The sequence below is a fragment of the Triturus cristatus genome, chromosome 11 (assembly GCF_964204655.1).
Source record: "Triturus cristatus chromosome 11, aTriCri1.1, whole genome shotgun sequence".
Taxonomy (NCBI): domain Eukaryota; kingdom Metazoa; phylum Chordata; class Amphibia; order Caudata; family Salamandridae; genus Triturus; species Triturus cristatus.
In genome coordinates, this window is record NC_140594.1 from 1,045,429,793 (window position 1) to 1,045,452,019 (window position 22,227).

A 22,227-nucleotide genomic window follows, 5' to 3' on the forward strand; every position below is an offset into this window, starting at 1 on the left:
GCTTGCAGCATCTAGGAATCTGGTACTAACATAAACATGGAAATGTGGAAATCCTTTAAATATGTTTTCCCCTCTCTTCAAATGTCATGTACTCTGTCTGCGGTTGCTCGCCTCAGCCTGTTGTCTACACCTGAAGGAATGGATCCTGGTTTCTACCTGCTTGTGACTGTGCATTCCTTCCTCTATCTCCACAGGCTGAGCTGGAGAAGATGGCTGAAAAGCTTAAAGAAAAGGACATTCTTTTGGAAAAGGAGAAAAAAGCTGTTCAGACCACACGGGCCACACTGGAACACACACTGTGAGTCATGGGTCATTGCGTATTATTTAGTTTAGTGACCCCATGGTTTCCTTGCTATTCTCTGTACCTCTCCACCAATCCTTCACTGTCCATCACTCATTCCTTTTCCTCTTCCCCATCCCTTTCCACCCATGTTCCAGTGTGTGCACCCTACTCAGTATGCCACATTGTCCAGTCCTTGTAACCTTTCACATTGTGCTGTATTTATACCATTTACCATTTCATGGGCTATGTATCAGTTCCTTAGTCCATACACCTATGCAGCTCCGCTTTTTAATATTGTATGTCCAGTTCTGTGCACATGTGCCCTTTTCACATGCCTTTATGCACACAATACAATCCTGCCCATGTAGCCAACCCTGTCTTCTTTTTGTCCTTTACTGCCCTGCTGCCAAGTAATTCTTCCCATCTTTCACCGCCTACGTCACTATCTATGCATCTATTTTCCTTCTTTTATACTCCAGTTGACATTCATTGATACCTTTATATATCTCCTGTTGCCCACATTCAGTTCAGGCAAGCCAATCGTTCACTACCCAGGTGATGTTGCCCTTGTCTTCTGCTTCCCATGTGCTAGCCTTTTCTTTGTTTAAACTGGTCAAAATGTTCAATGACTATGTCAATCCCTGGACCCTCCTCCCATTTGTCACTGCCTACCTTTCGGCTGCAATCTCCTTTCCCTATTCTTCACTGCCAATGTGCCAGGTACTGCACTCTACACCCATCTTCCAGGTGCCACAGCCTGTACCCTTTCAATAGCAAGGTGCCCGTTTCCATCACATTAATCTATCTAGAATCAGCTACATGGCAGTCCCTATCCCCTTTCCACATTCTTATCACCTTAATCCATTCTTTACCACCAAGACACCAGAGCCTCTTTTACCCACAAACAGGACCTCCCTCCAAGCAGAGTACACAAAGTGTATTGAAAGGCAAGGTCTCACCGAGAACAACATGACCATGAGAAACAAGAAGATGGAATCAACCATTCACCACCTCCAGGAGGATCTGGCCAAGACTGCCAAGGAGCGAGATGACCTCCTAGACAGAAAGGAAACTCTTGTTCAAGAGGTAGGATCAGCTGAAGCAGGTGTGAGAGAATATGTGTGTTTGCATCTATGTGTGTGTGTGCGTGTTTGGGTGCATTTGTGTGTGTGTGGAATTCACTATGGTGGAAACACGTACCACCTGTCAGGAATTAATTTAGGTCCAGTGGCATAACATAATCCCTGCAGTTCCAAAGTGGAAGATAGTGGGCGCCCTGAGTTTTTACATCAGTAGGTGAAGAGATTTCAGACATGATGGCCAGCTATTTGTTGATTATACCGATGCCAGAAAAGGAAAGTAATTAAAAAACAGAGCATCCCCCATGGGATAGTTCTCTGTATGAATATCTGCTACTCATTGTTTAACATAGGGTCATCTGAAGAAGTTCATGCCCATTCAATCAGGCGCAAAGAGCAACATTGTGTTGGCAAGGGAGTTCAGGTATCTTAGACATTTTCCAGGTACCAATAGGTTTGATTGTACACACTTTCAAGAAACTTTATTTCCAGATTCCAAGTCAAGAGGTGAGACCCATTTCACTAGAGCTGTTCCGCATAATGTTTTGGTTTGAGTGGATGGCAATTCCTCAGACCCCATGCCTTGATGGTAATCGTTTGGGAGCCATTCAAGGATTAGGAATGTGCAGAAGGAAATCCTAAGAACAAGTTATTTGCCCTGGGTAACACTTTCTGGGGGGTGATATATCTTTCCACCGATTCCACATCACCCAGGCATCGCCCCATTCTGTGGTATTTCACTGTCAGTCTTTTCTGCTTACATAGTTTAAAAGAAATACAAATTAGGAAAGCCAGTAGATTGCTCTTGGAATTTGAAATAAACAAGGTAGTTGTAATATGTCTTGCTCAAACATTTTTCCTTGTTGCATCTGTGGACCATTGAAAAATGGACTTCAGGGATGAAGGAGGCGGTTCAGTGGATTCATGCCGTTACATCTAGAGATGTCAAGCGGATCCATGGCTTGAGTTGCCCTTGTGACACGCTAGTGTTTAATTTGAGCTGGTGGCTTCCAGTGCTCACACCAGCACTTTATTGTCAGCACCCGCACTTATGGCAGCCTGCCAGCGGTGGCGATGTTCGTCTACTTTTGTGATGAGCACAACCACAGTTGTTTAATAATTCAATATATATCACAAAATGACTAATACAAACCACACAAAGCTATAAGAATAGCTTGGGTGGGCAGGTATTAGTCATTTTTAACGCATACATACTTGTAGGAGTTTGATGGTTAGTAGTTGTGTTGGTGTTGTCATTGACAGTGCTGGCAGGGACACTGATGTTGCAAGCTGCTGGGGCTTTCTGACAAAGGTCCTGACACTTATTTTTATTTTTTTAATTAAGGACTGACACTTAACATCCTGCAGGACATATTGGTAAGGTGAAAAATTCCAAATCAAGCCTGGCTGTAGGCAGTAGCGGGTTGGTGGGCGGGGAGGGTGAAAAAAACAAAAACACTTACCTGGGTAGAGCCGGCCGCTGCCTATCCTCCATCCTCTTCATCTTCTTCCTGTCTCGAGCCAATCACGACGCTGCTCTCACCATGACAGCAGCGTCTTGATTTGTCTGAGCGTCATGGCTCAGCACTCAGACGGGAACTTGGAGCCTGTGCATGTTCCCCACCAGGCTGTGTATTACCCCTCTTGGGCTGGCCAAACAGTCATGCACACATAGAGAGTGCCACCACTCCTCTCCCCTGCTCTGGCCAGCCCAGCCCCACCCCACATGAAACTGAGCCACTGCAGTAGGAAAAAATAAAATGATAACAACGTTACATTATAATAATTTTTTTTGCTTTTGAACTGCTGGGATAGCAGTGGGGCGACGTTCCTCAGCCTTAGCAAAGGAGGAGTCGCCGCTGGCTTTAGGAATTAATTTCAAAGATGAGAAATCTGCAGAAAGACCTAGGACTTCCCTATGAGTTCTGGGATAAATTCCAATCCTTCTGCAAATCCATGTTTACATAGGGGTTGGACCTACTAGATTTGTGATACCTATCACACAATCACAGTTTTCTCCCTGAGAAATTCAGGGGGGTCTAAAAAGTCCTAGAAAAAATGGTGAGACATGCAGAATTCGGTGTGTTAAAGATGATTCTGCATGGCATGCCTCATTCTTCTATTGAAAACTCCCAATAGGAGGTATTTCCCACGTGTGGTAAATGCCCCACCCTAGTCCAATAAACTGGTAGTGAGGGTTCTAGTACCCTGCTGAGAGAAGGGTAGCCAGAGTAGGCAGCTTGTTCGAGGGTATCACTCTCATGCATGGGGCTTTGTTTCTTTCTGTAACATGTTAAATAGCCTTGCCATGTCTTTCCATCTTCTGTTAGTCCTATTAACCTGTTTGTCTGGCATGTTACCCTTGTTGTAGTTTGTAGCGTGTACTTTTGAAACTTCCCTTTAACTGGTCTTGTTCCATATTCTTAATGTAATATTACTGCTATTGATCTGTTCTTTATCTTTATGGGATAGTCATTTGTTTGGCTGAGAAGTCTTGTATTTGTTTATTAGAAAATGTATCTCCAACTTCCTTTGCTGGCTTTGGTGTTTTTTTTAGCATCCTTTTCATGAGCCTTGTTGCTCTGTCTGTCTGATGTTGAAGTCTGGTATACATTGTTTTTTATCAAGGCATGGGCTTCTTGCTTTTGCCTTTTGCTGTGTCACTCTTGCTGGCAATGATGACCCGCATTTCTGGGTTATTGTTCTAATTGATCTTGTTTGCTTGCCTTGCTGGTGCATCTCCCTTGAATTGTCTTGTTGCTTGCACATGCATTTTGAGGATCTACTGGAACTGTGTCTGTGGTTTTCTGAGAATTATACCTGCTGCTTTTGTCTTTCACAGCAAATCAAAATCCTGAAAGAGTTGGACGAAGACAGGGAAGACATGAAAGCCGAACTTGAGCAATACCAGGTATTGAGGCTCCCTAATGCTGCTACTAAGAACAGGATATTTCTATCTCAGTAAATATTAGTAGCGTTGAACAAGGCGTTGCATCTCTATCACACATCAAGCTAGCCAAAGGAAAGATAGAAGATAAGATCAAGGTCATGGCACCACTTTCCATGACCTCCAGAGGGAAAGAACCTTCATCATTTCCTTGTGCAGCTTCTTATTCCACTTCCTATAGGAACAACTATTCTCTGGTATACTCATTGTTTTTGGCACTTACCTGCACAAGGGAGAGATTACATGCTGGCTACCTATGACCGGCAGGTAATTATGTGTCTCTGTTTTTATGGGTCTTCCAAGCTTCCATTAACATATACATAATCATAATTTTCTCCCTCTGGGTGGATGGTGCCAGAATGCCACCCTATTGGTTAATATGATAATAAATAAGACGTCCCCAGTGCTGCTTATGTGCCATACTCTCATCCCTAATCTAGCCTCTGAAACAAATGTGTTCCCAGTGCAACTTCATATTGCCTACATACATCACCAGTATATGTAAAATGATCTGGATGGCTTGATTTTGGCAATACATACATCACTCACTTGAAATGAACAATGAAGTGCACTTTCAGTGGGAGTATAGTGGCAATCCAGCTATCGGGAATAAGGCTCCATGCAGGGTTGCTTCGTACTTTCGGTCCATAACTTGCAGATTCACAAGGGTGTCTCCCCCTATTCTGGTGAGTAGACTAGTAACAAGATGAGGGAAGCATGGTCATGTGAGTCAAAGGAGGGTGCAATATCCTCACAGGTCTGTTAGTAGCCAAGTGTTTCTCTGTTCCCTGAGGAGGAGCCTCGGAGTAGAGCCTACCTGTGCATCAGATTCAAGACACCTCATCCCAGGAACCCCGCCTAACCTATCCTCAGCCACTCAGGTTAATAACCCTGCACTGTTGACATCCCCTCTCTTCACCCGCTCCTACTGTCTTGCTCGGGGTAAGGCTATTGATGAGTCCTCTCCATCTCCAGCAAACATAGAAGTTGTTGAGATGAACATGAAGAACAAGGTTGCCTACTGCTGATCCATCCAGCTCTTGAGTTCCCAAGGGTCCAGTCAATCTCCTAGAGAATCCTTCCCTTACTGAATCAATGATGTCACTTTTTGCCAAGAGGATGTCACCTGATTAAAAAGGATGTTATCACCTGATGCCGGTGTGTTGATCTTACCTGCTGCCACCACCCAGGTTCTGGGGTGCAGGGCTGAAGTATTGCACTGTGGGCACAGTGCTTGGCTTCTCACACTCTTAAAAGTCTGAAACATGTTGTTTCTCTCCTCTGCAAGCATCCCCCAATCACGGTGGTTAGCCAAAATATCGAGTTTTAAATTTCGACCTACAATAATATCGTGTTTTTAATATCGTAGGTACAGAATATCGAAGTCAAGAATATCGATGGACAGAATATCGATCCCAAGGTAAGTAATATCGAAGTAAATAATATCGAAGTAATTAATATCGATGTAAGTAATATCGTAAGTAAAAATTTCGATGTCAATAATATCGATATTTATTTAGTGTAATGTCATTTAATATGTATTTTATTTGTATGTTAAAGATTATTGTAATGTATTTTAATACATTTAAAAATAAATGTTTAGAGATTTATAATTATTTTACATTTAATTTAGCGTTTTAGTATCAGAGCGGGTTGTGGGTTTATAGGGGAATAGGGTGGGAAGTAATTTAATTATAATTAATGAATTAATATGTATTGTTTAATTGGTATTTATGATTAATTAATTGGTAATTAATTAATAATTGGTAATTAATTGATTAATTAATTGTTAATTAATTATTAATTGTACAATTATTTTATTAATTGGTTAATTATATACATTATAATTAGTTGATTATTAATATTTATTTATTGTTAATTAATTAATTGTTAATTAGTAATTAATTGGTGATTTAATTTTATTAAGTGATTAATTGATAATTAAATTAATTATGTGAATTTTAATGTGTAGTGGGTTGTGGGTTTATAGGGGAATAGGGTGGGAAGTAATGTAATTATAATTAATGAATTAATATGTATTGTTTCATTGGTATTTATGATTAATTAATTTGTAATCAATTAATAATTGGTAATTAATGTGATTAATAGATTAATTAATTTTTAATTAATTATTAATTGTAAAATTACTTTATTATTTTGTTAATTATATAAATTATAATTAGTTTATTAATAATATTTCTTTATTGTTATAGTTAATTAATTAATTGTTAATTAGTAATTAATTGGTGATTTAATTTTATTAAGTGATTAATTCATAATTAAATTAATTATGTGAATTTTTATGTGTAGTGTGTTGTGTGTTAAAGGGGGAATAGTGTGGGATGTAATTAACATTTATTTATTTAAATATTTATTTTACATAATTGGTATTTAATAATATTTTTTTTTTTAAAACATTGTTAACATGCAATTTTTTTATAAGAAATTATTAAATTGGTTATAATGTTAATAGAATCACTATGCTATCTAGTGCTTTCCCAACTGTTTTACTATCTGGAGTGGGAATAGTAATTTTTACCCCTACGCTATCCAGCGCTTTCCCTACTGTTGCACTCTCTGGAGTTGGAATAGTAATTTTTACCCCTACGCTATCCAGCGCTTTCCCTACTGTTGCACTCTTTGGAGTTGGAATAGTAATTTTTACCCCTACGCTATCCAACCTTTTCTCTACTGTTGCACTGTCTGGAGTGGGAATAGTAATATTTACCCTTACGCTATCCAACACTTTCCCTACTATTGCACTCTCTGGAGTGGGAATAGTAATTTTTACCCCTACGCTATCCAACGTTTTCCCTACTGTTGCACTCTCTGGAGTTGGAATAGTAATTTTTACCCTTACGCTATCCAACACTTTCCCTACTATTGCATTCTCTGGAGTGGGAATAGTAAATTTGACCCTTACGCTATCCAACACTTTCCCTACTATTGCACTCTTTGGAGTTGGAATAGTAATTTTTACCCCTACGCTATCCAATGTTTTCCCTACTGTTGCACTCTTTGGAGTTGGAATAGTTATTTTTACCCCTACGCTATCCAACGTTTTCTATACTGTTGCACTCTCTGGAGTGGGAATAGTAAATGTTACCCTTACGCTATCCAACACTTTCCCTACTATTGCACTCTCTGGAGTGGGAATAGTAAATTTTACGCTTACGCTATCCAACACTTTCCCTACTATTGCACTCTCTGGAGTTGGAATAGTAATTTTTACCCCTATGCTATCCAACGTTTTCCCTACTGTTGCACTCTTTGGAGTTGGAATAGTTATTTGTACCCCTACGCTATCCAACGTTTTCCCTACTGTTGCACTGTCTGGAGTGGGAATAGTAATTTTTACCCTTACGCTATCCAACACTTTCCCTACTATTGCACTCTCTGGAGTGGGAATAGTAATTTTTACCATTACGCTATCCAACATTTTCCCTACTATTGCACTCTCTGGAGTTGGAATAGTAATTTTTACCCCTACGCTATCCAACACTTTCCCTACTGTTGCACTCTTTGGAGTTGGAATAGTAATTTTTACTCCTACGCTATCCAATGTTTTCCCTACTGTTGCACTCTCGGGAGTTGGAATAGATATTTTTACCCCTACGCTATCCAACATTTTCCTTACTGTTGTTTTTGTTGAAGTTGGACTAGTAGTTTTATTGTGTCTGATATTAAATATGTTTTGTAATATTTTAGCTATTGTAATATATAATTAATAATAAAAATTATTCAAATTAAAATTATTGATTATTATTTGCTATATGTAATTATTTAATATTTATTAATGTTATTGTTTTATGTGTATAGATGTATTGGTAATTTAAATAAATATTTAATAATTTATATGTTATAGAAATTATTATTAAAAGTAATTATTAAGTAAGTGTATATATTATATATTATATATATGTTTAATTAAAGTTTCATTTAATTATATATATTTATTATAAATTTTACATATTATAGAATATATTTAATTATGTTTCTTTGATTTATAAGTATTATTTGGTTTATTTTACATATATTTTTAAACTAAAAAAAACCCGATATTTTTGAATTACGATATTTTTGACATCGATATTAAATTATCGATATTTTTGTACTTACCATGTTGTAGATAGGATGTCGATATTCTTGACCACGATATTTTTGTTGCGATATTTTTGTAGGTCGAATTTTTGTCTTTCGAAATTATGTCATACAATCCCCAATCACATTAGGCCATGCACATGCTGTGGATACACCATCCCTCACACAAGGCTCCTATGTATTTTTCCTTGGACATCCCATCACCGAAGCGACCTGAAAAATAGTACCCAACACTGCAGGAAAGAAATCTGGCATCCAAACAACTAATCTTTGCTAGGAGCAAGGTCCCCTACTAACCAGTTGATTGGCTGGCATGTTTTTAAGCAATACTGCTTATTTAGCATAATTGGATGTTGCTTCCTCTTCCCTTTTTCTGTGCCACTCTTCCCATGAGGACATTGATACTAATGGTAACTCCATTGTGCATCCCCTGCACAATGCTATCAACTTGGTGAAAGGTTCTGTGTTCTGAGGCCTTTTCAATGAGCTATCCAGTTGTGCCAGTCGTTTAAACATGGCACACCCAGAGGTGAAAAGCACTAATTAATGCCTTGCTCTGGAGCTACCCAACTCCAGAGTTTAAAGGGTTCAGAGTTCTAAAGGAGAAGGCCCTTCATTCTTGTCACAGGCAATTGTGCCATGCAATGCTAACGGAAAACAATATTGAGTCCTAATAAATGAAATTCTCGAGACCGCTTCACATTGAGTCATCCAGTCCTAGAGGGAGTGTTTTGTGTGCCATTGTCATTCTTAAAATCCTTCCAGTGCTAGAAGTGAAAGGTCATTCTTCATGTGAGTTATTAGAGTTGGGCATTCATAGACCTTGGTAAGCACACCAATGTAGTCTGCAGTCAGAGGCAGAGGATATAAACAGCATCTAAAGGATAAACTGGCATTAATGAAACAGCATGAAAAGCAGTGCTGCTATTTCATGTGTCATGCATCAAGGGGCATTGAAAAACCATCAGATGGAAGAAAGGAATACTTTTTCCTGTTCTTCGTAGTTTAAAAAGAGAGGTCACGAGTCTTGTTCTCCCTTGTGAAGTGGACCTGAGTGTTTGATGAGAAGCCATTCTCACAGATCCACAAAGGGGGAGAGGTGCCACTTGGATTCATTCTGGTGACACGCCAAAAAGAAAAGGAAGTGCCAGTCCAGGTTAAGCTTGGAAAAGCTCTGTTTGTAGGAATTTTTGAAGGCACACAAGTAGTCCTTTTTCATATTGAATGATGCTGTGCCATTTCTAGAGAACATGGAGGTTCGATTTCTGCTTTATCTCTCTACTAGTAATGCTCAATATGAAGACTTAAGTCTATTTGTGCTTCAGATGTTGAACAAAACCAGCCTACTGCAGCTGAAGCTGAAACTGCCCCCGCTAATGGCTCTGGCTTACTCTCTTGTAGCTTCATCCTCTGCCTCTATCGTGGTCATCAGTTTTGCCTCCATTCTAGGTTGTTGTATTCTGAACTTTTGCCCTTTGCAGTACCCCTGTGCTTTATAATGCCCTCTTGCATCTGCTTCGCCATTGTTGACTCTATGTCTTGCTAAAATAAAGAAAACTCTGGGCCCCATTTTGTATAATGGAGACCATTGCCAAGAAGTTCCACTTCTCCATGTCCTCTATGTCCTGTGAGTCAAATTTTGACATCATTCCTCGGATGGCCCCTTTCATCTTTTACAGAGTATTGAAAAGTTTTTGAGGCGGTGGATATGAATGAAATTCCCCATAACCTTACACTTTTGAGAGAGCTGACTTTCCCTGAACAACAACAAAGAGTTGTTTTACTGCGATCTTGGTGCCTCATGTTTGGTGAAAACAAGGGGGTTGTCACTAAGGGCATATTCCAGAGATGCCCCAACATATTTATTGGAAAATAATCAATCTTGAGTTAAACGATGAATGAGGAAGTCACTCAAGGAATAAGGGGTAAGCCGCAACAATGCCTGCAGACACTTGCATCTGACAGTTACGCTAAAGCAAGGTAATGGCTGTTAAAACAATGAGAAACTGCTTTTAAAATCTAGGATGGCTGCCATTTTGTAAAGTCAGTTTAATAGTGTACTTTATAACTATGAACAATAACATAATTACACAGTTACTTTCCGTTGTCTTCTGGGCCTACTTGCTTGCTGTCTCAAGTACCACCTGTGCATCTGTTGCACTGACTGCACTGCTGCATATTCATGAACCAACGCATCAAAGATCTGATGCACTCCAGCCCTGCCCCACCAGCCGACTGGTGACCGGGCCACTGCTGATGTATGCACATGATCTGGGGACCTCCAGCTTGCAATGCCTCTGGTTTCCTGCTTGCCTGTAGGCTGCATCCTGGCCAGCCTGCTGACACCATGGTGTGTACCAAAGGTCTGCAGGGTTTTTCTAAATGGCGGACCAGGCCTCCAGGTTGTCGGAGTGCTGCACAGAAAAAGTCAAAGTCAATGTATGATTCTTGAACTTGATACAAGAAAGTAAGACTAACAACAAAGCGTTTAACAGGGAAAAACAACTAATTGAGATGGGTGCTCTCCGTATTGATGTGTTCGCATGCCCAGCAAAATATTGATGCCATGATAAAAAGAGTCTTTCGAAATATAGGCGAAAAGTAGGTACAAAATGTGAGTGGCACTCCAAGAAACGGTGGGTAAAGGAGGCTGACCAAAAAAGGCAATACTTTGATACATAGGCTTTATCACTTATTCCCTCCTTCACAGTGATCACTTGAGTGGCAAGTACACTACAGAGTCTCTTAAAATATGCAAGAGTTCATATGCAGCAACTAACCACTTGTCCGGAAACCTCCATGCCCAGAACCTGTGAACTTCTTTCTGCAATAGCCCATTTTAAAACCTCTTTAAGCTATTCCCTCTATGTTCGCAGTTACCTATCCATGTAGCTCACGATAGTTATCCTTCTAATGCATTAAAATCCTTTATTTAGCCATCAGCATGCCCAATGGCATGAAATGATACATTTTACACATCTCCTATTTTGGGTCAGCACAGTTCCCAGTGGATACTATTTGGGCTTCTTCTGGAGCTTCTAGACCATAATTTCTCTCAACTTCCCTACTCTGATCTCCTGAAAGTTCAAAAGTCAAGGAGCGGCCAGATAACATAGAGTTATCCCACTTCTATGATGAAAATGTTGGAAATCTACCAGTTTTGCTCTCATCCATCTTATAACGTGTTGTCCATCACACAAGCTCTGCATGCATATGCAGATTGAACTAGCATAAGTGGTTGCAGGCTTTATGCATATGGCTTGGCACTGCCTGGAAGTATTCTTCTTCTGGAGGAAGGTCACACTAGAACTTGGGAATATAGTGGGTATGACATTGGAGATGGACCCATTCCTGGCGCTACTAGGTTACAGTAAAATGATAAGAAAGGCAGACCGAAAATTGATATCTATCGGTATGCTACTGGCAAAATGCCATGTGGTGATGAGATGGGCAAGAGGCCCAACCTCGATCCTAAAAGCTTGACACAGTGACATGTTATTCTGTAATACTTACTCCCTTTTTCTTTGCTTCGAGACATCAAATGTTCTGCACTCTTGTGTTTGTCCTCTGAACATGCAGCTGCTAGTGTGGGTGTGCATGGAATCAGTCTTGCACCATCCTAAGTTTATGCCATCTGCAAACGCGCAGGTCCTACTGATTAGTGGAAACTACACAGCGGTATCACAACTGCAATCTCCTCAACTCTAAAAATGAAGACTCTCTAGTGCTGCTGGAAAGGCCCAGAATATTCAGGGGACAACTCTTTCCTGGTTCGTATTGACTTGACCTTGCAGACTTTGAAGCGAGTGATCCAATTTAAGTCCTAAAGGTGAAAAGGTTTGCAATCTCTTGCCAAACCTGGTAGGCTTACAGTGCATGTGGTGTAAAACCATTCTCTAGAGTGGTGGGAGACCCGGAGGACATATGTCAAACTGTTCTTCCTAATACTGTCCGATGTGTTGCTTCTGCTTTGCAGGTTGATCTGAATGCCATGAACACCGCTCTGGAGGCAGAGAAGGAGAGGAACAAGAATCTTGAGGATCAGCTTGCATCACTGAAAAAAGAGCAGGTACATTGGCTGGTCCGGTAGTGATTGTACAGGTACTGCAAAGAAGTTTGATAGGTTTTTGATTAACCTCATTAGTTAGTTGTTCTGCAGCACTATCAGCTATTGGGGCGGAAGCTGTTTGAGAACTTTTGTAAAAGCAAACAAAAACCTTTGGCAAGTATAACAACAATGTTTACACAGTCAACAAATGATTCTTACCACCTTTTAGGATAGGATAGTAGAGCAGCCCGTTGCCTAGGTGTGGAGAAATTTTGTTCCAAGTGTTTTCCAAAATATATAGAATCTTCATTTTATCTTACCATATTTAATTTCAGTAATGTTCAGAGATTTACTTCCACTGAGCAAATATTTCATGTGACCTCTTGTTGTGCGGTTCATACTCTCAGTAAGACTGCATGTTTGGACAACATAAATGTCAAAATTACGCAAGACTGTGTCCACGCACACCATCAGGATATGTTGGCCTTAGTCCTGGCTAGCTCACAGTGCACCATCTGTACCCCCAACGTAGCAAGGTAACAGGTGGTATGTGCAACCTCAGAACATGACAACCCTGACTCCCCAAGGAATTCTTGGAAACAGATCTAAAGCCCTTTCATTTGGTAACTTGTGCATGCCCAAAGGGAGACACAAGAAATACAGAAATTAGCATTTCAATTGTTTATTGAAGCATTACGATTCTTGTGTAAAATACGTGTGCTGCCATTATCAATCGAAGGAAACAGAAAAGGGTAAACAGCATCAAAAGAATGGTAAAGAAAATGAACAGTTCAACCATGGTACTGGTATATAGATTATATGCTTGGATATATGTACAGTTACAGTTATGCTCCTACTCAGCGCTCCCAAGCCTAGTCTGCCTAGGGTGGTAAATTTGCCTGAATCACTTAGGGTGATCTAACTCCCCAGTTACCTGTGGGCATGTTTCATCTGGGAGCTCGTCTTGGTGTAGAGCTGAGCAAAATCCCTCTCAGGAGGTAAACAAATCAGCTCGGCTGGAATTTTGGCATGGGGGCACCTCGACAGTGTCAGTGAAGTGCTCTTCTGATTAAACAAAGGAGTGATGTTTATATAATAAACTGTACCCACATTGCCAGGTCGAAGCTCCAGTCAGGCCTTCTTTGTTTATTCTATCCTTCAAGAGCTGTTGCCGAGCAGACAACAACAAAGATCAACATTTTGTGTAGTGAACTTAGCCCTTGTACAGAATGTTTAAGGCTCTGATAAGATGCCCATGTGGAAATGTAAATTGACGGAAAGTCCTTTCAGAGATATTATCCCATGCGGGCACAGAAGCAAATGTGTGTCAAGTGTCAACAGGCAGGAATTATTTTAAACTTTACTTTTAATTCCATGACGTACTCTGAATCCAGATTGGTGGACTTAGAATATGTTTTCACTATTGATGAGTTCAGTGACATGAAGGGAGACACATTTCTCAATGGTCTTTTCTAAATAAGAACGGTTGGAGATTGGTCGATAATTTTCTGGTAGTTTGAGATCAAGGTTGTGGGATATCTGGGAGGGGGCAGGAAGAGTTGTCAAAACAAAAGGTAGCCTTATCACTACCTCCCTTGACTTGGGGATGCCAGGGAGAGCTTCTCCCATTCATCCCCAGAACCCTCCTAGACAGTCATACCCCACTCTCAGTTTGGACCTTGGTAGCTAAAAAGTGGAGCAGACAAGATGCTGAACAGGCCTGCCTGTTGGCAGAAGGGTTGAACCATTTTGAATAAGGGGCTCCTAGGCAATTTTACAATACGTCAACTAGAAAGTACTGCAAAAGGAGGTGGGAAACTGCAAGGAAATAGTTGACATAGGGAGGCAGAATTCCTGCAATCACTGGTTAGTGCACAAGATAAATCTGGCCTCAGAATATTTGTGGATCTGGAAAAACTCAACCTGAAGAAGAAAGCCCTCCTGTAAGAAGATTTCTGAATATTGATAGAAGAATAAGTTAAATTCAAAAATTCAAGGACTATTGACTGCGGCTGACGCCCATAGACAGGAACTGCTGTACAAGGGACAAGTGACTGGTGTCCTGCTTGCCACCTTGAAAGGGCTAAAAAAAGCAGAAGGACTCATGCCTCTAGGAGGGTTCAGCTGACCACAAAGAACCAGGCCCTGCCAGAGACCTGACTGCCACCTATAGGCCCAGCCTAAAAAGCTAGGGGCTGCAGAACTGACCAGAAGGAACTTTCCTGCACTTGGAAAAAATGGGACTTGGTAATTATTTCCACATCTGTAGGTCCAGGAAAAGGTGCAGAGGCTTGCCAGGAAACAGGTTTTTCCTATTTGGGAGCTATTTGTTTTGCTGCAAACAGGGTCAATGGAACCTTGAGGTAAAGGTATCCAGCCTCGAGAAATACCTGGCTAAAGCTTCCAGACTGTTCCACTAGTGGACTTTGACTTCCAAAAAGTAGCTAGGTGGGAAGTGAAAACCGTAGACCATGGCGAAGCATCCTCTACAGTGACAAAACCCAGCTTTGTCTCACTAAGAGCTTTTAGTGCCAAAACAATTAGCTTCAGCAGGAGCTCAGTGGTGACATATCTGACTGAGTGCCTTTCACTGTCCACAGCCATCCCCCTTGCCTCACTGGAAGATTTTGACTTAATTTCAGAGACTTAGTGCCAGATGTACAAAGAACTGGTTGCAAAATACTGGCTGTGTAGTGCTACCCGTCAATATTTCGGTCTTCAATATTTTGGCTATGATATTGGGATAAGTCAAGATTCCCTACTCGGTATTTCTTACCTCCACTGACCTAAGGGTATATCTAAGCTGCAAAAAATTATTTAACTCCTTTCAATGGAGTCTAAATTTCTGCCTGCTTTCCTCCAATGATGTCAAATTACTCGGACCAGTACATTTCCCAAATTAGATAGTCCAATAATCGAACAGTGCACTTCGAATATACTAATGTCACTTTACATGCCAAACTCCCTGCCAGATCCCAAAGTAGGTGGCTCTTTTCTTCACTTATGTCTACTCCAATTTACATATGCTCCATGAATATTCACGTGTCTGGTTCTGGTGGTACAGAGCACAGAGAAATTAAAAATATTTAGTTGAGGGCCCTTCCATTGTCTCCTGTTAGTTAGGAATAAGTTGCTGTGGATGAAAGCCACCACTCTCAAAAGTGAAAAGCTCCTCACAGTTTCCATACCAGTTGTGGGGACCTACACACCAGGTATTGTGCTTTACTCCAGGTAGGAACAGGCTTGGGCACCTTCACAAAAAGCACATTCTTCTAAAACATTGCATTTGCTCCACATATTTGTTCCTCGTGTTACATTAAAACTATAAAACCAAGAAAACAAGATATCATAGCACTCACTCTCACCACCACATCTGAGCAATTACACTTTACCTCTCATTTATTTACTTTTTCTTTTATAGCATGCCACCACCCTTAGGCTTCATGGGGCTAGGATCCAGTGCTGTCCTAGAACTACAAGATAGCAAGGTGGAGACAATCAACAATATCAGCGGTTTATTGGCTGACATTTGTGCAGCACTTTATAAAACCTTCCCCTGTCTTCTCCTCATGAACATATAGTATCCTAGGAGTAACTCTGTATCTTGCATATGCTACGAAAGGGGCTAATGTAAAATAGTCTTGCCCCGAGCCCTTAAATAATTCCATCAACATTAACTGCAACGTACTCTTCTGCTAATCCTCTGATTGATCATGTCCTAGATGAGTATAGTTAAGTATCACAAAAAGGAAACTCATCAATTCTAAAAATGAAGGGTGTCAGTTTCCTGATCTTCAGTCCTGGAGGGTAAAATCTAATATTTTTTGAAGCTATCTGTTTTCATTGACTTCAGCTGTGTTGCGCCCCTCTATCAACCTAGGAAGCGTTAAAGTCCTAGAGGTGAAAGGCTGTGTACCTCAGAAGCCTTCCAGTGCAAGAGGACATTCTCCTTGGGCAGTGTTTAGGTTATGTGGGCAGATGACAGTGTGTGCTTGCAAACATATCTGATACGCTTGTGTGTGTTGCTTCTGCTTTGCAGTGTCATCTGGATGATATGACGACCACCCTTCAACAGCAAAAAGATGTGAAGAGGCCTCTGGAAGGTCAGCTTGCTTCCCTCGAACATAAGCAGGTACAGTGATGTCCAGGAAGATATTATACATGTGTTGAAGAGCAGTGGGACGGGCAGTTTATTTACTGCAGTGGGAGTTCTGTACACAACAAGCTATGCTAGACAACTGACACTGAATGATCATTTATTGGGTGCTTAAAATGTTGATGGTATGAACAGATGCTCTTTAAAACATTTGTGAGCAGAAGAAGCTTCTATCAGGTGGTGGAAGCATATGTTAGACAAAGAATCTTCCAGGCCCATACTTGGCTCACTTACTGCCTGATTTAGTTCTTGGCGGACGGGTTACTCCGTCACAAATCCTATGGGATTTATATTTCAGCAAACAGGATAGCCGTCACCGCTGTGTGGCTGGTACGGGCCCTCTGCTCCAACATTCCAATGTTTATGTTTATGTTTCTCCCTTTTCTATTTATAACACTTTACCCACAGTGGGTGGAATGTTCTTTTGGCATTATAGCCCTTCTATCTCGGGCTATACCTGTTGGTTAAAGGCCCTCTGCCTCATTGTAGACTGTCACCTGCCGCTCTGACCTGTAACTCGAGTTCAGGATGTTTAAGGACTGGTATGGACCTCAGCAGTGGGCTATACTGCTGTAATAGAGCATTGGAATGTTGATAGCTCCAGTGAAGATCATGTAACTGGTCTGGGACAGTAATGGAACTAGATACGTTATGCTCTTGTTACAGTATTGAAATACTTGTCTTTCTGTTTCTCCTTGTTTATCATAGAACAGCCTACTCCAGAGGGTAGAATGTTCTAATAGAAGTAGAAATCTTCTTTCTCGTTCTAATTCAGTTGTTAAAAGCCCTCTTCCTTGTTATAGACCTTCGCCTTTGCTCAGCTCTATAGCTCAAGGACAGGGCCTTTAACCAATATTATAGCCCTTGGCTGCAGGTTGTAATGCCATATTAGTGTTTCTGGCCAAGACAAAAACCTATTGATCTTTCTGCAGAGTACCACCAATCAATTAGTAGTTACTCAGAGCTCAGTTTGTGTCCTGGTGGCCGAGCAATTTGCGAGCCTATGCATAATTTTGGCAGTGAAGTTCACAGTGAGAATCTGTTGTTACCTACTATTCAACAGATCACTATACAATTTATGTAAAATTCAATAAGAAATTCATTTGCACCCGAGTCCTTCACCGTTTTTCAAGTTGTCAAGAATTCATTCCAGTTCAGCTTCCTCGCAAGGTTCTGCTTATGCTCAAGTCTCCAGAGGTGTCTTTCAATCCCATCCTCATCAAAACGTTTGTCTGTCGGCCATAGCCTCAGGCAGAACTACTGGGTACATAGGCTTTCCTAGTACTTAATGGATCCCTTATTAATTCCACTCCAACCCAATGTTTGCCTTCATCTAATCATCTGTGGATGCAGTAGTTGAATCCCATGCCACAGATTTGTTGAACCTTTTGCCTTGTTTGCCTTCCACCATGCCTACGGTATTTTAATTCACAGGACCTAGTTTCCTAACCCCTGGCTTCAGCTATTTCGCCTTAAGAACAGGTTCTGAAGCTACTCCATGGTTTACGTCCTTAGGGACAGGGCTAGCTTAAGCCCTGTGAAAACAGTTGCCTTGTGGTGCCAACACAAATGGCCCAATAAATGCCCATGTTGCTATGGAAGGGGATTCCATAAATGGGCAACTATTATTTGCCTACTTCTCCAGAAATTGTTGCAGTGCAGCTGCATGTCGTTCAGGTGGTCCTTGAACTGCCTACACTCATTTAGCAATGTTCAATGAGCCTCCCAGGTAGGGGCCAGACAGACTGTGGGACGTCACTTTCAGTCCTTCCCTGAACATCAGATCCAACCAACTCCTGACATCACAGGCTACATTCAGGGATATGAGATACTCCTAACCATAATTAGGTTATGTGCACCACACGGACTTCACCTCTCTCATCTTACACAATGAAACAGCTCCAATCAAACAACACAAGCTAAACATACATATATACATATTTGCAATGCCAGCAACTCCACAACACCTCAGGTAGAGCCTGCATCAAAGAAACTATACAATCTACACAAGGTGCAACACCGCTGTACCCTCTCTGTAGAAACTTTCTACCAGAAAAGCTTCCAATGCCACTACATCATTCCCTAGCAGATGTATACAACAACATTCAAAAGGCATTAAGCTTAACAACCCCGAATGCAAGCATAAGGCATTTAACAAAACACAAGAAAAGCTAGAAACAACCATTCCTTTGGAGAAAGTGAATGGTTAATCAGTATCTTACAATCCTAACAGAGATCCCTTTTTACCATAGCAGACGGATCCTAATTGTTCTATACCATCAGTATTACTTCCCTTATGCAAGGACCATAAATAAAATAGCAGATCATTCTTCAACACAAACAAACAGCAAAAGAGCAGGTACACTTCCCACCGCAAGCAGCAACTAGGGAAAGCCAATTGGCATTTTTCAACTTGTGCAAAGATAACATGTATCCTTGCAGCCCTAAATACAGATATATAGTATTCTCTACACAGTTTGATAACAGGTATTCTTTCGACCACGAGGATAGCTGTTCAAGTCATTATTGTGTGTAGGTCTCATTGGATCCATTAGTGGGGATAACCTTGGATGTGCCATTGCCATGTTCTACACTTATACACAGGAGCTGAACAGAGATGTGCCTTCATTCTTCAGAAAATTCTGCTGCTTACAGCATGTACTGCTTTATGAGCCTAGCCAATGAAAACATGTGGTTATGTTTTCCACTGCATTTTCTGCTTCTTTATGGACATAAAGCGATACCAAAGGGGATGATGGACGGAGCGTTTGAGCAAATCAAACACTCACCCCCAGTCAACTGATCTGGGTTTAATCCATCATCATTCTTTAGCTCACTCCACCACCCCAGTTCAGACTGTTCCCATGAGGCACAGGGTCAAACTGATTTGCATATGGCCATGTCTGAACTGGGGTGATGAGCTAAAGAATGATGATGGATTAAACCCAGATCATTTGACTGGGGGTGAGTGTTTGATTTGCTCAAACGCTCCATCCATCATCCCCTTTGGTATCTCTTTATGGACATAATGCATTTACTACATAGGCCGCTTTCTGCGGCATAATTGCAGATTTCAACAAAAAACATTTTTTGTTTTAACTGATCAAAAGTTGGTAAAAGAAACACAACAGTCATGGTGCAACTAATTAGCAGACACTCTGCAAAAGTTAGGGAACCACCTTTCAGATATGGATTGTTCTATTAAGGTGTGAGCAAGTGCTTCAGTGACCAACAGAATGATAGTAAGCGCTATACAAATTATGCAATAGAACACAGCACAATAAAGAAAAATCCCAAACATTTGACTTCTCTTTTCAAGGGCTTGATATCTTTAATCTTACACTGCCTCCCAGCATGCACTGGCGTTCTACATATGTAATATCCAACACTCCTTTGCAGGCTTCATTGACAATAGAAATATGAGCTTCTCAAACATTAATCACTCTAATAGCATTTTTAAAGAGCAACACTGTCATCCCTAGGAGTATATGGGCGCTGTGTCTGTCTTGAGTCTCGGCCAGCGAGGGGGCTGTACGGAGCTGGAGGGGAAGGGCGTTCCAGGTCTTGGCAGCAATGTAGGAGGAGCGGCCACTGCTGCGACTGTGACAGTTGTGGGTTTTGTGTGTGAGGGCAAGTGAAGAGGTGGAGTGCAGGTGTCTGGAGGGTTGGTGGAAGTTCAGTCGATGGTTGATGTAGGCAGGTTTGAACTTGTAGAGGGCTTTTAAAGCCCAAGTGTGGGCACTAGTAAACCCAAAATTGACGATTGTTTTAAAGAAACTTCTTTGATAGTGGAAACATGAACTCCAAACGCCTCAAGAGTGGACACAGGATAAAGCCAAAATTGAAGGCCACTTTTTAAACATGGGATATGCAACCTAAATAAATGTAATATCAGCCTTTAACCCCTTGAGTGCCCATGACGAGATGGTCTCGTCATGGGCCGCGGTTGCGCTGTGCCCATGACGAGACTATCTCGTCATGAGCCCCGCCCGCTAATGAAACGCCCGGCACAGGGCGTGGAAAGGGCGGGGCACTCAAGGGGTTAAAGGATTCAGAGTGGAACATGGTAAACATTTCTGAGGTGTGCAAAGTAAGAGAAAGACTTTTTACTACAAGGAGTGTGAGTCTGCTCTTGACAAACTGCCAGGTCTCCCACCCTCTCCAGCAGTTTAGCAAAATAACAGCTATAAGAAACATACAAAGGCAAAACATCAACCCTACTCTTCTAAACTTAACACACAACATATGCCCTTTAATTTGGCTCATTTAGCATCGGCATGTAAAACAACTCTCAGAGGCCATTCCCATGCCATTCATTGCAAAGCATCAACTCCATTGTGACACAACTAACTTAAACCACAACTCAACGGAATTCTGAATCATTATGCCCAAAATAACCCTTGCATCAAGCTGGTGCACCCCACCCAGCAGCAGTTGTGAAATGCAATGCTCTTCCTCCAGAAGGGACCTACTTTTCCACTTTAGAAGTATTTCAGTATGTTCTCCGAGCCACCACTATTCTGAACACACTCAAAGAACATAACAGAAAATAAATGATCTGTTCACCTTTATCTAAACCCCTCCACACACATACAATGAAATAGGGCATTCAGACCTGCTGCTCTCACACTCACTGACAATACTACACATACATGTTATTTAAACAGTCAGGAAAATCACAAACACAGACACAGACCATGCAATCCAGATGAAATGCATCAGAGTGAAAACAACCATAACTCAGTCTCTATAGTCCCCAAATATACATTGTCCCTATCCCAACAAAACGAGCACTGGAAACAGATCAAGTGCTCTGTAAAACTGTCAGTACTCGGCGACCCACTGTTTTTTATTCTTAGGGTGTGATTTACCAGCAGTAGTATGAACAACTGTTGCACTTTTGACAGCATCATTTCCACTAATTGATGGTCTGTCGTCATAGATGTAAGAGGGAATGCTCAAATCTGTGGGTATAAAAAAGCATCACCATGAGGACAATTAGAGCATCTGCTTCAGTGCAGTTTGGTCTATAAGGGATGTTAGGTCTGTTTTCAGTTTCTAAACACTTTATGTGGTGCTTGTGAAGGGTATAGCTGCACTTATAGCTGGTGGTTAGTGTAAAGGTGTGTGATAGCCTGCACCTGAACATCTCTTTTCTTTCTTGCGAGTTTGTTCAGGCTACAACCATCGGCTTGTGGTGGTCAGGTGTCGGGTTGCGTGTATGAAAGATATGATGTTCTCCAATCTAGATGGTGCGTACTAGTGCTGCTACGTCACTATAAGTACACAACAAAGTTCATTTTAGACCTCTGCAAAGTGACAACTGTCTCTGGTTACCTGCCCTTGTTGCATATTGACCACATTAAGCTTCTTTGCTCACTTCTGTCTCCTTCAAAGGAGCCTAGTAGATGTAGCTAGGGAACACTCTTACCCCCTTACCTCCTCATCACTGACAGATTTCTCATACATAAGGAGAATGAGTACATTTGGAACTACTGACTTTGCTTTCCTTGGGTGGTCTCACAACAAATCAGAGAAGCATCAGGCTTCATACTGCCATATCCTATGGTCCCCTCCTTCCATGTGATTGTAGGAATGCAGAATAAAAGAATA

At 41.2% G+C, this 22,227-nt stretch overlaps 1 protein-coding gene across 1 annotated transcript in view; it reads left to right on the plus strand.

Moving 5' to 3' along the window:
• The window catches only part of LOC146785911 (coiled-coil domain-containing protein 150-like), a 184,200-nt gene that overhangs the window by 113,316 nt on the left and 48,657 nt on the right, over positions 1 to 22,227 (plus strand). The window contains exons 7-11 of the mRNA XM_085633121.1: positions 195 to 298; positions 1,192 to 1,369; positions 4,205 to 4,273; positions 12,387 to 12,479; positions 16,498 to 16,590. Of these exons, the coding sequence (XP_085489247.1) occupies positions 195 to 298; positions 1,192 to 1,369; positions 4,205 to 4,273; positions 12,387 to 12,479; positions 16,498 to 16,590 (537 nt within the window). The remainder of the gene's footprint in view (positions 1 to 194; positions 299 to 1,191; positions 1,370 to 4,204; positions 4,274 to 12,386; positions 12,480 to 16,497; positions 16,591 to 22,227) is intronic.